General features: G+C 40.1%; 1 protein-coding gene across 1 annotated transcript in view; it reads right to left on the minus strand.

The window, feature by feature from the left end:
• The window catches only part of cpne9 (copine family member IX), an 82,002-nt gene that overhangs the window by 44,820 nt on the left and 20,249 nt on the right, over window positions 1-16,933 (minus strand). Inside the window, exons 4-7 of the mRNA XM_017705977.2 lie at window positions 8,005-8,108; window positions 7,299-7,338; window positions 7,145-7,147; window positions 6,639-6,715 (exon numbers count right to left, since the gene is read on the minus strand). Of these exons, the coding sequence (XP_017561466.1) occupies window positions 6,639-6,715; window positions 7,145-7,147; window positions 7,299-7,338; window positions 8,005-8,108 (224 nt within the window). The remainder of the gene's footprint in view (window positions 1-6,638; window positions 6,716-7,144; window positions 7,148-7,298; window positions 7,339-8,004; window positions 8,109-16,933) is intronic.

Consider the following 16,933-nt stretch of genomic DNA (forward strand, 5'->3'; position numbering starts at 1 on the left):
TTTCATTATTACTTTCCCAATATGTGGACATGATTTGCACAGTCCTCTATTGCAGCTATAATCCTACAATTTGCTTCAAATGTTCGAAAGTTTCCATCTGTTTACCTATGACCCTGTTCTACCAGTACACAGAACATGCAATAAGAGAAACCGGACTGAAAGAAGATGACTAGGAATTCAGGATTAGTGGAAGAAATATCAATCAACTTTAATATGCATAGCATACATTCATAGCAGAAATGCTGGAACACCTGAAGGTTCATATAAGGAAGGTTAAAGAACAAAGTGAAATGATGGGACTTTAGCTCAGTATGAAGAAGACAAAGGCTTTACTGACAGGAAAAATAGCTAACTTTAACCCTGATGGAGAAGATGTGGAAATGGTGGACAGCTTTCTCCTACTCTGATCAATTATTAACAACAAAAGGATCCTGCAGTCAAGAAATATGACACAGGCTAGCACTCGGCGGCAGAACAAGGAAGAAGGAGTTTGAAAAGATCTTCAACTGCAAGTTTGTCTCTACAAACAAAGACCAGAATTGACCAGGCTGTGGTCTGCTCTGTGATTCTTTATGGATATGAAAGCTGGACAGTAAACAAGCAAGACAGGAAAATATTGATGCCTTTGTCCTTTGATGTTGGTGAAGACTTTTGAAAGTTTCGTTGAACAAATCAAACCTCACCTCTCACTTGAAGCCCAGATAAACAGCTGAAGCTCTTATTTTGGACATACTGAAAGGAGCTGATGGTAAAAGAGGAGGATGACCAGCAATAAGATGGATGGATAGTCAGAGGAGACATGAACCAGCCATTCAGAAACACTGTGGCTTGAGGGCACAACAATGATGACCTGTTCATTAGTTGGCTGCATAAAAAGAGGTTTGTGCTGATTTGGACAGAATAAACTTTTAAGGACTTAAATCCTCAAAGATTTTGGAAAAAAACATCTTCAGCTGCGTTTAGTCATTTTCTCTGCATCCTCCACTCTAACTAAAGACTGTCTGCAGTAACAACAGTCTGCATCACTTCAACATTTATGGGCAGAACAAAACTCTTGAAGTCTGTATTTTGTGACATCACAACCATGATGAATTTCAAATGAGCAGCTTTATCCGCTTAGTTTTCATGTATGGACTCAATGTGGATTGAATGCTACATTTAGAAGCTTGTTCATTTTCCATTTATTTAGAAAAGAACTGAACATTTGTTTTCTCATGATGTAAATCCTTTAATGTGTGGGCACTCATATTTTATATTAGTTATTTAGGGATAGGGAGTAAATCCACACTTCTACTGAAGCCTTGCCATTGTTAAACACACTATTGCGGACAGCGTTTAAGTCCTTTTGGCAGATTATTCAGCTCCATTTCTACCTCATATATCTCAATACACACCTGTGACAGGAGCACAGCTGTGATGAATGGTCCGGCAGCATTGAACTGGGAGCATTTTCTACAGAAAATGTCATGCCTTTCTTTCTTTATCTAATTGGGCCAGTCTGTTTTGTACGCTGACTCCAGTGACTTCAGCAAGCTGCTTCTGAAATAGACTGACAGAGCCAATATGAAAATATGCAGACAAAGAACCAATTTCAAAAATCAGCTTTTAACACGTTGGGTTTTTTCCACGGTTAGTTTCTGACAAATGAGAAGCGGTTCCTCCAATGAGTGAAGGAATGTGACCGAGGAATAATGTTTTACAGAGGAGGTATACAAATTTAAAACCAAAACCATTCCAAGACCTATTTTGTTGCTTGACTGTAGGTGCTTTGTAGATGTTTACTAGATGTTGTTTTTATTTGGCATTCAACTAATACTCTATGAAATTTAACACAGCTTTTCCTTAACCATTAACACAAAACCTGAAGCAAATTATACTTCTGCGTCAGTGTATCACCAAACATATTCTAACCTTAACCCAGTGCTACCAGAAAGCTATTCAGTGTTTGCTTGATGCAACAGCACAGTGTGACTTGATGCACTTGATGGCCTCTGCAAGTTACAGTTGCCCTTGAACCGTCATCTCACTTCAGATCCATTTATGTGCACCTTCACAAAAGTATAAATAAGCCTTTAATCTATACTTAAATCCCAAAACAAATTCTAACCCTATCCTGGTGGTACAGTGCCTTACTGGGTAATGTTGGGCCACGGTTCGATTCCCCGGCTGGGCAGCCAGGGCCCTTTCTGTGTGGAGTTTGCATGTGTCTGCGTGGGTTTCCTCCGGGTGCTCCGATTTCTTCCCACATGCAGTCTAGCCAATTGGAGATGCTAAATTGGCCCTAGGTGTGAATGTGTATGTCTGGGTGTCTTCCCTGTCCAGGGTGTTTCCTGACTTCCACTCAACAACTGCTGGGATAAGCTCCAGCACCCCCCGCCACCACCCAGAAGGATAAGCAGCTTAGATAATAATGCGTATGTATTTCTGGGAAGATTAGATTTAAGATAATCCATTTGCATAAAGGAGATAGGAGAAAAATCACACAAACAGAAGTTTCCAAAATTGAGGAACAAAGAGAAGATGCAGAGAAAATAAGACCCCTCACAACTGTACAAGACCTGGAAGACCATCAAAACTGTCCCCATCAGATAAACAGCACTTAAACCTTTCATCTTTGAGAGAGAGGAGAAAATCAAGCTTCACTCTTCATTAAGATCTGAGAGGACATCTCAGTGCTATGAGTCTGAAAGAAAGATCACTGGTTGAAAACCAAACTATAACATTCAACATCCCTGACTTTTGCATAGTACTGCATGACAGTACATACACTATATTGCCAAAAGTCACCCATCCAAATCTTTGAATTCAGGTGTTCCAATCACTCTAAAATTGATTTTTCACTGTAGTTGTGTTTCAGTTATATAGACTATAAGGTCTAGTCTCATGTGGAGGATTAGAACACAGTGGAAGTTTGAGCCAAAAACCTGATCCAGTGCAGAAAAACACATTAGCAGGTTCCAAATCGACTCTGGGACAGAGCTACACTCAAATCCTTGCATCAGACATGATCCGTTGGCCTCCCTTGCCCCGAAAACTCCCCTGCCTTATCTTACAGAAACACAGGGAGGAGGATGTTTTGCCCAATCGCAGCCCCAGCCTACTGTGCATAGTGCAGGAGACCTTGGTGAGTTGCCATAGAAACGGGCAGGTAAGAAAGTAGTGATTCTTCTCTTCACTTCCACACTGTAGTGACACAGTCGGTACCTGAAAACAGGCTGACCTACTAAAGGACGCCCAATCGCTGCCCACTTCTGCTTAAATACACTTCAGTCTGCTGGCATGGTGAAGCATTTGACAATGACTTTAAAGGCCAAGGGGATTGTGGGGATTTCTCTCATGCATTCTTCTCACACAAACACAAATCACATGCTGTACGCTAAGTTAAAACACAAAGGCACACACAAAAAGTCATAGATAAGCCAGATTTCAAAGCCTGACTATAGGCTTATAGCAGAATAGCACAGCCCCTTCTAATCACTGTGATCCTTTTATGTAGTCCAAGGCAAGCCTAGTTCAGCAATATACCCAAAATGAACAACAGTTAGCTTTTAAGATTTAGTAATTGGCATGATAAAGTAAAAAGGAGTTAAAGGAACAATATGGCTAACAATATATGGAACGTGGTAGCCACCAATTCGTAATGTAATTTGTGCAATGCTAACCATGGCTGATAGGAATGCAACACAAAATAAAACGAGTTCGTTTTTGGGATTTAGTATTTGGTATGCTGATTACAATTCATAAGCTACAACTAAGCACAAGGTAAATAAACAGTTCAGCCAAACATGCTAACATGGCAATGATATAACATGCTGACATGGCTACAGTGAAAGGCAGCAGATAGCTACTGGTCAGAATGATGACGCTAGTGGCTGTTTTCATTCATGATTTAAGGGAACTTTAACACGTTTAATTGGAAGTTTCACCAACTATTATAACATAGCTAACAATGAATGGAAGCTAGCCACTAATCAAGTATCATTACATAGCGCTAACCATCTGCTGCTGTTATTTTCATTCACTGTTAGCAACACAGAATTGCACAAGCTACAAATGTACAAATAAGGACAAAAGATATGAACAGACAAGTCGTAGCTTTGTCATGCTTTTGAAAAGCCTACCACCTACACACTTTATAAAATGTTTCTTCAAGGGTTAAATCCTGACATCATAACAATCGAGGAATGCTTTTTTGGTGCCATTTTCAAAAAGGTTGTGTACAGAACCAAATACAACACATTATCTGTCTAAAGAACCACTTCATCATGCTAAGAACTATTTAAGTATGAAATTGATCTATATAGGCCTCATAGCTCTAAACAGAACCATTGGCTTTACTAAAAAGGTGATTCTTTAAGGGTTTTTCAGTAAAGCTAATTTGACCAAACATGGCTTACAAATAGTGGTCGCTATTAGCATGACATTTGCATAATGCTACCTAGCATCTATTCACTTTTAAGAAATGTGATCAAACATGATGATATGGCAAACCAAGAATTGAGGCTGTAGCCACAAAGTTGCCAGTTTTGTAATGGTATCTTTTGGTTGCTCTCCACTTTCATTTACTGTTAGCAACACAACATGGAACAGTGTTGAGATTTGGGCATTTAATATTTGGTATGCTGTTGAAAACTGCATAAAGCTAACATGCCTAATGAAGGAAAACCAGTAGCTACTGATTAATACGATGTCATTTGCAGAGTGCTAACTAGTGGTTATTAAACGGGAATAAAAATGTGCAGTTGCTTCAATAAAAGCATCATAGCTCTCATTGAAGAAACCTAAATTTATGCGTGTAGTGCAGTTGAAAGAGGGCACAACCAGACAAGCGTGTTACCAAGCACACTTTATATTGGCAAGGAAATTCCACGGTCAGTAGTTACTCGGTGGCATCCTCAAAAGACCCTGTCACATTGCTCTCTTTTTCGCATCAGCCAAAGCTGTGCAATCTGAGCATGGGGAACAGAAAGCCATTGGGCTGCATACGCATGATAAGGCAAATACACACATAACTGAATGGGGGATTCCAAAGGGGGGTCTACTAGAGAGACAGGAGCAGGCCAGACTAATCTGTGCTTTAAAGTGTTTGTTTGCTGTGGAGTCTTCTATGGAGGCAGCTTCCAGCCTAGGGGTAAGCTGCAAAAGTCTGTGAGGTTTCATCCAAGCCTGATTCAAAGAGGTCAATCAAATGCCATTAACAGTGATAATGATGTCCATAGCTTAGTAACAATGGTAAATAATGTTATTGTCGTTATAATGTTATTATTCAATATTGTCATCTTTTAGTTGAAATTCAAAGTTCAGATTTGTACATCATTGCCACAAATTGTGCACCAACAAGCTACAGTCTGTAACTGTACACATCTACATCTATATAGTGAATCTATAAGTTAGGAGGAGCTCAAAATGTGGAAAGTGAGTAGCTATTAAAAGTGGACAGTGATTGTATATTGCAAACATAAATCTGTCAATGTACTAATATGCTGTGCAAACTCACTTAGAAATTTTATGTAGAAACTTCACCCATTAATACTAATATGGCCAATTATGAATGACATTATAATCATAATGCAAGCTGACCAATTTTACTCATGAATTATGAAGATAAAGTTTAGCATTTTTGGGCGAACTATTCCTTCAGACTATTCCTTCAAACTAGTGAAGTCCCCCCAACCCTCACCCCCTGGTTTATGTCGCTCTAAAATGTTAATTGCATTTAATGTTATCGAAAGTTTACCTCCCATTTACAGTGTTCTAGAACATTATATTGCATACACAGTGTTCTAGATTGTTCTTAGTATTCACACTATTCTAGAAACCTTTCACACGGTTCCAGAATGCTTTCTTCCCATGCATTGTTCTAAAACAATCTATTCCATTTACACTGCTTTAGAATGTTTGGTCCTGTTCACATTGTTCTAGACTGTTCTCCCCAATCACATTGTTATAGAATCCCCCCTTCTGAAGTGTTCTAGAATGCTCTTTCCATGCACATTCTTCTGGAATGTTCTCCCCCATCCATAGTTCTACAATCTTCGCTCCATTTTCACGGCTGTAGAATCCCCAGCCCCCACCCTATTCTTATCATTCTAGAATGTTCTCCCCATTCACACTATTCTAGAATCTTTCCCCTTATTCTCACTATTCTGAAATGCTTTCCCCATGGACAGTGTTCTAGATCATTCTCTCCTGTCATGTTCTGCTAGAATGTTCTCCCCATTCACACTGTTCTAGGATCTTCTCCCCCTTTCACAGTGTTCTAGAATCTTCTCGCTCATCCTTTTTTCTAGAACATTCTCTTCTTTCACAGTGTTTTAGATAATTTCAACCTGTTAATGTTCTAGAATGTTATCCCAATTCATGCTGATCTGAAATGTTATCCCTCATCCATAGTTCTACAATCTTCTCTACATTTGCACTGTTCTAGAATCCGCTACGGCCCCCACTGCCCCTCATTGTTCTAGAATGTTTTCCCCATTCACACTGCTCTAGAATCTTATCCCCTAGATTGCTGGTGTTTGGTGGAGAATGTTGGGTCAGTGTTCTGTGGCCTTGATGAAGTGGAGTGGGAGTGCACTTGTTCTAAATAGCTAAGACTGTGCTCTGTAAGATGAAGAATAAAGGCAGCAGACACTTACGACAACACTCTCTCCAGACGAGCCCCAGCAGAGCCAATGATTTCTCCCAGAGTGCAGAAGGTCTGGCCCAGGAAAGACTGAAGGAGACACACACTAATCAGTTACAGACGAATGTGGGTCGTCCACAGCTGCACCGGCAAGAATACACAGCGGCAGCCCTGTCTAGACCATATCAGCATGCACATGCAAACACTCACCTCCACTGCCTCCCACTGAATTAAAAGACAGATGATGCCTAACTGATGCAACCTAAAAGCAATGGATTTGATGAATCAATGACAACGACACAGCATACAAAGGAAGCTAATGAAGAGACAAAACAAAGGCCTCGTCGCAAGAATACTGACAGTTTGTTTTATGTTCTTGCAAAATAAAACAAGAATCTGACTAAGAAACAGAGCAACAGAAGATGTGGCTGTTTTTCACTAAAAAGAAAAAATGAGAGGCAAAAAGAGGAGGACAAAATCATGACAAGTTCATAATTTCTCTGGATGTACATGACTTACTTTCTGTGGTCCACATATCCACGGCAGCAGTATAGAGATCAAAATGATCTGTTAGTTATATTTACTCTAAAAAACAGCATAAATATTTAGTACTGAATCACAATTTAGAATACTGTGTGTCTTAGATAGAAGAAAGAACCGTATACAGACTTACATGTTTTGAAATGTTTGAACTTCTTGAGTCCACATTATATCTGCAACAGAATACAAGGACACATGCCTTATTTATAAAATAGTGCCTTGAAATCCACTAGTGTTTCCAAATTTGTGCCTAACTCAGTCATTAAAAGTCGTCGATTGGTGTGATGACAGATAGTTAACTGTGGAGAACTCAGTTCTCTTTACAGTGCTGGTGATAGGAACCATGACTCACGATAACTACAATACAAATACAGCCAATTTATTTACCATCCAAATTGACCACTGAACATGCATGTGTGTGAACATTTTTTAATGAACTTAAAAAAATACATTTTAGGTCAAAGCCTGTTGCAACACTACTGTAAAACAGTGTATCAGACATCAAGCAGCATATTAATGACCATTCATACAGCTTTCTTTGAGAAAGCTTTCAAAGACATTAAACCAGACTACTGGTACCTATCACCATTACTGTGACTTGGTAAGTTTCTCTAGATCAAGCTACTCCACATCAAACCACTCTGAAAAATTCATTCTTTACATTTTAACGATTATGTAGAAATTTTTCATTTAAAGGAAAGAAATTGTGGAATTCCCCTTTATGAATGAGAAATCCATTGACAACAATATTTATCATAATGAATAATAATAATAAACCCAACTCAAATACATTTAGTACATAGTAGCAAAAAAGAATTTGATTTTAAAAATGCACTTACACATCAAATCGAAGGTTCTGCTTCTCCTCAAAGAAGTAATCCAAAACAAACTTTCTCACAAAGTCTGGGTTTAGTGTGTTTTCAATAACTTCTGTCCTGCCAAACTGCCAAAAAAAACACACAAAACAACATTGTTACTGAAACTTCATGTCAGTGAAATCAACGCATTCATAATCCTGTTTTTACAAAAGAAAGTCAATTGACCTGCCTAAGCTCTGCCCACAAATGCACTCTTTCATAGCAACAGTTACTACAAAAAAATAAAACTATTCAATCTGATTAGAAATTGCAACATACCAATTCATTTTTTTCAAAATATGGGAAGCTAACTTTAGCATGGTAGCAAATTGTTGTTAACAATATGTCAAATTTTGATTAGCTACATCACAATCCACCTCAGGAGTACAGCTTTTTAAACAGGAAGCCTAACACTGTAGTGAATCTAAACTGCAACAGATTTATTATGCTGAATGGCATTTTGTTAATGTTCTATAAAGCTTTCAGCTTTAACTGAAAACAACCTGCCATATGCTAGCTGCTAGCATATAGGTTAACATCACTAGAACTATAGCTTCTGAGCTAGCTAATGTTACACTGACAAACTCTTTACAAAGTGTTCAGTCTAAAAATCAACACAATAAAAATATTGTAACGAGGCAGGCTCCCTCGAGAAACGCAACGAGTCAGGTTCTGGTTCATACTCATACTCACAACTGGAATTTCTGGGAAAATACATACAAAACAACAGGAAAACACACAACATTGCGCTGATTCTAAGCTCACTCTGATAGCTTGTTAGGCTCTGACGGTCAGCTACAACCACACACACCAAATAACCCAGCCCTTCAATATTAGAGTCCCTGAAAAGCTGAGCATAACAAATGCTAACACTGCCTATGAACTAAAACAAGCATTAAACATTTGTTTATTTTTACAGAAAACAGAACCAGGCATGACTGATACCAAAATACTATTTTGTTCTAATGAACTTAGGGCTCATGTAATGTTACTATCACTTGGTGACATTTCCCTCCCTGTGTAAAACTACTTTTACTGCGAGGTGAGAATGCCCAACTGAAGTCCACAGCCCAGGCTCAAATAAACATGAAGTACTCACCACTGTGTTACTGTTTTCTGCCTTTCTTTTATTAGTCTTATGTTTGCATTACATTTGGGGTATGAGAATGCAGGTGTTTTCGTTGCTTCACGAAATGTATGCAGCCACCTACTGTCTGTCATTTGCCACACTAGTTAGGTGATGTATGCACATTTCAACAATGGGTATCAGTCTGTCACTCAACCAGTGACTCAGTAAATGACAGTGACTCTAGTAGACTGGCCTGATGGTTGGTCCAGAAAAATAGTTTATTCTACAGTATGTTAGTCCCTTAGAACAACATTTAGTTTTTAATCCATATTTATCTTACAGCTTTCTGTCACTGTAGCTTCCAATTACACTTAAATGGTCAAAATCGTTTGGAATAAAATCTCATTACATCAACTTACATTTAAGAACATCTTCTATAAGCATGGGTTGTGTGTTTTTCTGCGATTCCTTATAAATAAAGTATATTAAAAAAGAACACTTTCTCTACTGTAAAGTTACCAACTGGAAATACATTATTTTATTTACTACATTACATTAGTAACTGGATAATAAGTCTTCATTTTATAACTGAACAACAGGGTAAGCCTGGACCTGAAGAGGTTAAACTACAGTCTATACAATCCTATAAAACCACAAACAGATTATTTCCAGTATCAAACCCAAATTTAGAGCTTCTCCTAAGAGCATTAAGTTTGAGTTTCTTTTTCGAGGCAGCAGATCCAAACAGCAGATTGCACTCAGCGTGAGTGAGGAGGTGGGATAGAGTCTCCCAAGGTGATTCTGAAGTGGTGCAGCAGCTGGCGGACACATCCCAACGGCCATCACACATCCGTCCCCACCGGTCAGCATCTCTCACTGGCTCTCGCTGATAACTTCCAGCAATGAGCTATTGATTCCTCACCCTGCTTCAGTGCTCTGATACCCCTCTCCAGACCATACAAACATAATCCCTCTTATCAGCTCCATATCCACACTATCTATTACCAGCATTAAGAAGTCCATGGGATCTATCAGATCTATAGCCAATAAAGAGTGCAAATTAGAGGGGGTTTGGGGGAAGGTTTGACCCATGGAGGTGTTATAGGACTTGGAAAGAGTCATTAGCAATAGCGACTATTCATTTCAATGAGATTTGCTCAGTGGTGCATGTACCCCTGGAAGTACATGTCTTTGCTTCATGGTGACTTTCTTTGAGAACAAAAATTCAGCCAGTGAAATTTGTGACAAATTTCACTGTAGAAATGCAGAGAATTGCTGTGTTAAAAACGCTAATTTTCTGATGCAGCCATCTTAAATACAGATGTCACAGAATTCATGACAACAGCCACTGTTGTAGTAGATCACTATTTAAGCAGCTGCATGTTTACATAGAAATGCTCATTTTCACCTTACTCAGATAGCATGCGGATGTGGGCCGTGTCTGGCAAAGATGTGGCGCTGCTGGCCCACGGTTGGCACTGGCAAACTGCATGTGAGCCAAAATGGCCAACATACTATAGATGCTTGTGTGGCCTCAAAACAGATCTGGGCCACTTCTGACAAAGACTGCCATTTGGATCTCGACCAAATATGACACAGTACACTGTAAAAAAAAAAAAAAATTCCTAACAAAAATGTTTTGGCCTATGTGATATGTTTGGTATTTGAACAAGGAATAATGATGTTAAAGTGACAGTTTTACTTAGTCTAACACAGTCAACCTCAGTAATAGGAACACTAGTACATATCCTAGTTTGCAGAATAATTCAGATTTAATTTAAAGTGATTACGGCGGGTGATAATTTGGAGTTTGTCAAACATCAAACAGTAAGTTAATAGACCAATAACATATCTGATGTTGAGTGAACTTAAACTTTAAAGTCAGCAATCTTACTTCAAATTAGTCATAGTGTAGTAAACAATTTGGTCATGTGGGCTTATTTTGGAAATTAAACTTTAAAATGAAAGTGGTGCAGTGGGCTAAGCATTTACTAGATCATCAGGAAATCATGAGTTCATATCCCATCAGTAGCACACTCATCTGCAGCTAGTGGCCAAAGAGCTTGCTGACACTGTGCAACAGTGGAAATCCCGCTGGCTGAGATGCGGCCCTCTAATGACTGGGTTTTTACAACTGCATCTGGCCCTCTCCTGTGCCATTATTCCATGTGGTACGCGGGCCGAATGTGGCCCAAGTTTGAGGCATGTCAAATTTGCTGTCTGGATACCTTAAAGTAACTTGCGAGGAGTGTTAGCTTAATTGTAATATGTCTGTAGCAATTTTCATATTTCGACTGTCTAAAAACGTCCTAATTCGAAGGATCCAGTGACATTTGGGAGAGGAGAAATAACATATCAGTTTCACAAGGCTCCCCCCACCCCCTTCTTCCTTTGGAGACTCTTTGGACTAGCCCTGTCTGGATTGGTTCATTCCAGCTCTTGCTCCTCCTTGGCTCCACCCCTCCATCATTATATATACCTGCAGCTTATTCTAAGGGCTGTTTTCAACGTCTATATACACTCCTTCCTTTGGTCTCAGTGTAAAACCACCTTCGGAATTGTGGTTTCTTTGTTTGGTATTTGCAGTGCTTTGTTTTTGGTTTCTGCTATATGGATTTGCCTGTGATGGTGCCTGCCTCTCTTTTTTTTACCCCTACCTGTCGTGACTACAAGTCTTGGATTGCCCCTAATAAAGCTTCTACATGCATGTATCCTGCCTACGAACCCCAATAGTTACAGAGCACTTTGCAGATGAAGGACACAGTAAGTAGCATGCCGTGGTCATCACCAAGCCCTAATCACCAGCTGACTTCCCTGGGACATTTGACAGCTTGTCAGAGAAGTGTATGGAGTTTATGGGTGAGTGTTGGCTGTACCAGGCCTACCACTGTGAATTGGTGGTGCTTGTAGCCTTGTTGCCTGCCTTGGAGTGGGTGGTTTACATGTGGGCCTTTAAGAGTGGGTCCACTTACTCACTGGCAAAGCTCTGGCTTTGCCTTTGACCCTTGGCTTGAGGAAGAAAAAAAATCCCCAAGAACCTCAGGGGTGGGTATATCAATGTGGCTCCGGTCCCTGTGCAGCCAAGCAGCTCAGGCAATGCAGTGGCCGTAGAGCCACTACAGCAGAGGGCAGTTACAGAAAGCCAGCACCAGGTCCCACAGTGCTGCCCAGTGCTCCAGAGAGCACCAGCAACCCAGCGCCAGATCCCACAGTGCCTCCCAGTGCTACGGAGAGCGGCAGTGCCAGCTCCATGTGGGGGGTGGAGCCAATCCTCCAGGATGCTCTCCAGTGCTGGTTCCCTGTGCAGCTCCTCTGCCGACTGTCCAAGCTGCTCCTCTTCCAGTGCTGGTTGCTTGTGCAGGTCTTGTGCCGGCTTCCCGTCCTGATCTGGTACCAGCCTTCCAAGCTACTGTTGCTGAGCTAGCTTTCTTTGATATTTTCCATGCTTTGACCCTTGCTTTTTTGTGGTTTTTTTTTATGGATTTGCCTGTCATACTGTCTGCCTGTCTTCTAACCTCTCCCTGCTGTGCCAACAAGTCTTGGATTACTCCTGATAAAGCATCTATGCACATGCATCCTGCCTATGAACCCCAGTCATTACAATCAGCTTGAGAACCAGAAGATACAATAGGACAGTTTTCTTATTTCTACTTCTTTATTGATTTTGCTAGCTAGCTTAGTTTTGTCATTTAAATATATTTCTATGAAATTATTGTTCTCTATGAAATTATTTGCCACAATAGTTAGCAGTGTAACGTACAGGGCTTGCTGGCTATCAGCTAACATTTGCCAGTATAAATTCATCTTGCTAGTCACTGCATTATATTATGTTGCCAGAATCTATGTACATTTACCAATGACTGTATGATCCTGTGCTTTATAAGTTGTAATCAATTGATTCTTAGATGCCTCAAACTGTACCTTATATAAATACTTATATTCTGGTACATCCTTCTGTCACTTGTAATGATGCCATGGCTACAGTTTGATAACTGTAGCTTGTGGTAATATTTGAATCAATCTCTGTTCTAGACAAAAATATTCGAAGAATACTGCACACAAAATGCTAGTGCTAATAAGAAACAACAACAACAAGGAGAAGTAGTTGAAAAAATGCAACATGACCTCTGCTAGCTTTCAGTTATTGTTAGCCATATTAACATTTTAGGGTGTGTTGCTGAAGGCGGTGTTCTCATTAAAATTGCATCATATTCAGATATGCAAAGTTAATCAAGCACTCAAAGTACGTATGTACACGAGTTTTGTGTTCATCTTCTTTATCTGAGAAGAGTCTGCTATAGCTGTGCTGGGGCTGTGTAAAGAAGGCAAGGCTAAAATATGAATACTTCATGATTCCTGCTGGAGAATGTCTCCAGAGTGCACTGATAAAGATTTCAGCTTGGACTTCAAATCCCCAAGGACTGCATTGTTTTTGCTTTCGCTTCTGTCCTCTCCTAGATGCCCTTTTCACAACATCGGACAATTTTAACGCTTTAAACTCCAGGCAAATGTGTTAGGCCTTAATCTTAAGGCATGGTATTCTGTACTTACTATGAATTATTATAAATCTGGTATGTATATTGTAATGAGTGAACCCTGATAACCCTTAGAAATCGAGTTACATTCATTTTGCCATTCTACACAAACGTAAATATGTAATTAATAGTTACATAGTGCGTTTACATTCAATTACATTCTGTATTCATGGGTTGATTTTGCTGTTTAGATGTCAAGAAATTACATACAACAATAACTTTTATGGGATTCAAATTGTTCAACTTACAAACACAATTTGCATATATTTTCCAAAATATGAGTTAAGTGTGTGAAATATTTCCTTCTATGTTTCTTTCCTTCTATATAAAAAAATGACACTATTAAATACAGCATATTTCTACATACACTATATTTCCAAAAGTATTCACTCAACCATCCAAATGATTGAATTCAGGTGTTCCAATCACTTCCATGGCCACAGGAGTATAAAACCAAGCCCCTAGGCCTGCAGACTGCTTCTATAAACATTAGTGAAAGAATAAGTCACTCTCAGGAGCTCAGTGAATTCCAGCGTGGTACTATGATAGGACCCTCACCTGTGCAACAAGTCCAGTCGTGAAATTTCCTCACCACTAAAATATTCCACAGTCAACTGTCAGTGGTATTATAACAAAGTGGAAGTGATTGGGAACGACAGCAACTCAGTCACAAAGTGGTAGGACACGCAAAACAGAGCAGGGTCAGCAGATGCTGAGGGACATAGTGCGCAGAGGTCGCCAACTTTCTGCAGAGTCAATCACTGCAGACCTCCAAACTTCATGTGGCCTTCAGATTAGCTCAAGAACAGCGTAGAGAGCTTCATGGAATGGGTTTCCAAGGCCGAGCAGCTGCATTCAAGCCTTACATCATCAAGTGCAGTGCAAAGTGTCAAATGCAGTGGTGTAAAGCGCTGCCACTGGACTCTATAGCAGTGAAGACATGTTCTCTGGAGTGACGAATAACAATTCTCCGTCTGGCAATCCGATGGACGAGTCTGAGTATGGCGGTTGCCAGGAGAACGGTACTTATCTGACTGCATTGTGCCAAGTGTAAATCATATCAAACCCTATGGATTAAGAATGGGATGTCATTCAAGCTCATATGCGTGTGAAGGCAGACGACCAAATACTTTTGGCATATATATGCATACTTTTCATTATGTTAACATATATACTGTATGGAAAAGCATATGCGGACACCTAGCCATCATACCTATATGAGCTTGTTAAAAATCCCACCCCAATACCATGGGCTCTAATATGGAGTTGGTGACTGTTTGCAACTATAACAGCCTCTGCTGTTCTGTGTAGATTTGAGATGCTATCTGAAGGAATACAAAAGAGCTTTTGTAAGTTCAGGCACTGATGTTGGACGAGAAAGCCTGGCTTACAATCAACATTCAAATTCATTACAAAGGTGTTCAGTGGGGTTGAGGTCAAGGCTCTGTGCAGACCACTGGAGTTACTTTACACTAAACTCATCAAATCTTTATAGACCTTGCTTCGTGCACAGGGACACAGTCATGCTGGAATAGGAAAGGGTCTTCCCCACACTGTTGACACCAAGTTGGAAGCATTCAACTGTCTAAAATGTCTTTGTATACTGTAGCATTTACATCACCCTTCACTGGAACTAAAAGGCCCAAACCCTGAAAAACAGCTGCAGCCCATTATCCCTCCTGCACTGCATTTCACTGTTGGAACTATGCATTCCAGTAGCAGTATTGTTCTTGTGGCATCAACCAAACCCAGATTTATCCTTGAAACTGCCAGATAGTGCAGCATGATTCATCCCTCAAGAGAACACATTTCCACCACTTCATTAGCAGTGAACTTTTACACCACTGCAGCTGACGCTTGGCATAGTGATCTTAGGCTTGTGTCCAGCTGCTTGGCCACGAAAACTTCTTGGCAGTTCTTGTGCTGATGTTGCTTCCAGAGTCAGTTTGAACCTCTGTAGTGAGGGATGCAACAGACGATAGGAGATTTTTACATGCAGCACACTTCAGCAGCCGACGGCCCCACTCTGTGAGTCAGCGTGAGCTGAGCTGTTGGTGCTCCTAGAAGCTAGCAGGGCACAAATTTCACAAACAGACTTCTGGCAAAGGTGTCACTCTATAAAGACACCAAGCTCTTCAATATGACTGCCAGTGTTTGTCTATGACTGCATGTCAATGTGCTTGATTTCTATACAGCTTATAGCAATGAGTGTGACTGAAACACCAGAACTCAGTAATTAGGAGGGGTGTCCACATATGTTTGGTCATACAGTGTATGTGCATATATTGGCATATATAGATTTTTTTTTAAAGCACATATATCATATTTTATTATTTAACATCACATTTTTTAATGACTAAATATGTATTTTTCATATGGCATTGAAGGGACTGAATCTGCAGGGATTTAGTCCACACAGACTCCATCAGAAATAACTAATATGAATTTATATAATGCTTTTGTTATCACCAGCAGTATCTGCAACCTCTAAATTTAACTTTATGTATGCTGGCCAACTAAACCTTATTTACAGTACAGGGTGGGCCACTTATATGGATACACCCAAATAAAATGGGAATTGTTGGTGATATTAACTTCCTGTTTGTGGCACATTAGTATCTGGGAGGGGGAAACTTTTCAAGATGGGTGGTGACCATGGTGGCCATTTTGAAGTCGGCCATTTTGGATCCAACTTTAGTTTTTTTCACTGGGAAGAGGGTCGTGTGACACATCAAACTTATTGAGAACTTCACAAGAAAAACAATAGTGTGCTTGGTTTTAATGTAAGTTTATTCTTTCATGAGTTATTTACAAGTTTCTGACCACTTATAAAATGTGTTCAAAGAGGGTCAGATCGGGAGACCTTGGGGGCCATTCAACTGGCCCACGACGACCAATCCACTTTGGAAGCTGGCACATTCCCTGAGTTTTTCCAGTAAGATGGTGCACCACCACATTTTGGGTGTCAGGTCCGAGCATTCCTAGATGAACAGTTTCCTGGAAAGTGGATTGGTCGTCGTGGGCCGGTTGAATGGCCCCCAAGGTCTCCCGATCTGACCCCCTTAGACTTTTATCTTTGGGGTCATCTGAAGGCAATTGTCTATGCTGTGAAGATACGAGATGTGCAGCACCTGATACTACGGATACTGGAAGCCTGTGCTAGCATTTCTTTTGCGGTGTTGCTGTCATTGTGTGAAGAGCAGGAGAAGAGGGATGCACTGACAATCCAACACAATGGGCAGCACTTTGAACACATTCTGACAGTGGTCAGAAACTTGTAAATAACTCATGAAAGAATAAAGTTACG

This window comes from Pygocentrus nattereri, chromosome 9, assembly GCF_015220715.1.
Source record: "Pygocentrus nattereri isolate fPygNat1 chromosome 9, fPygNat1.pri, whole genome shotgun sequence".
In the NCBI taxonomy this organism is placed as follows: domain Eukaryota; kingdom Metazoa; phylum Chordata; class Actinopteri; order Characiformes; family Serrasalmidae; genus Pygocentrus; species Pygocentrus nattereri.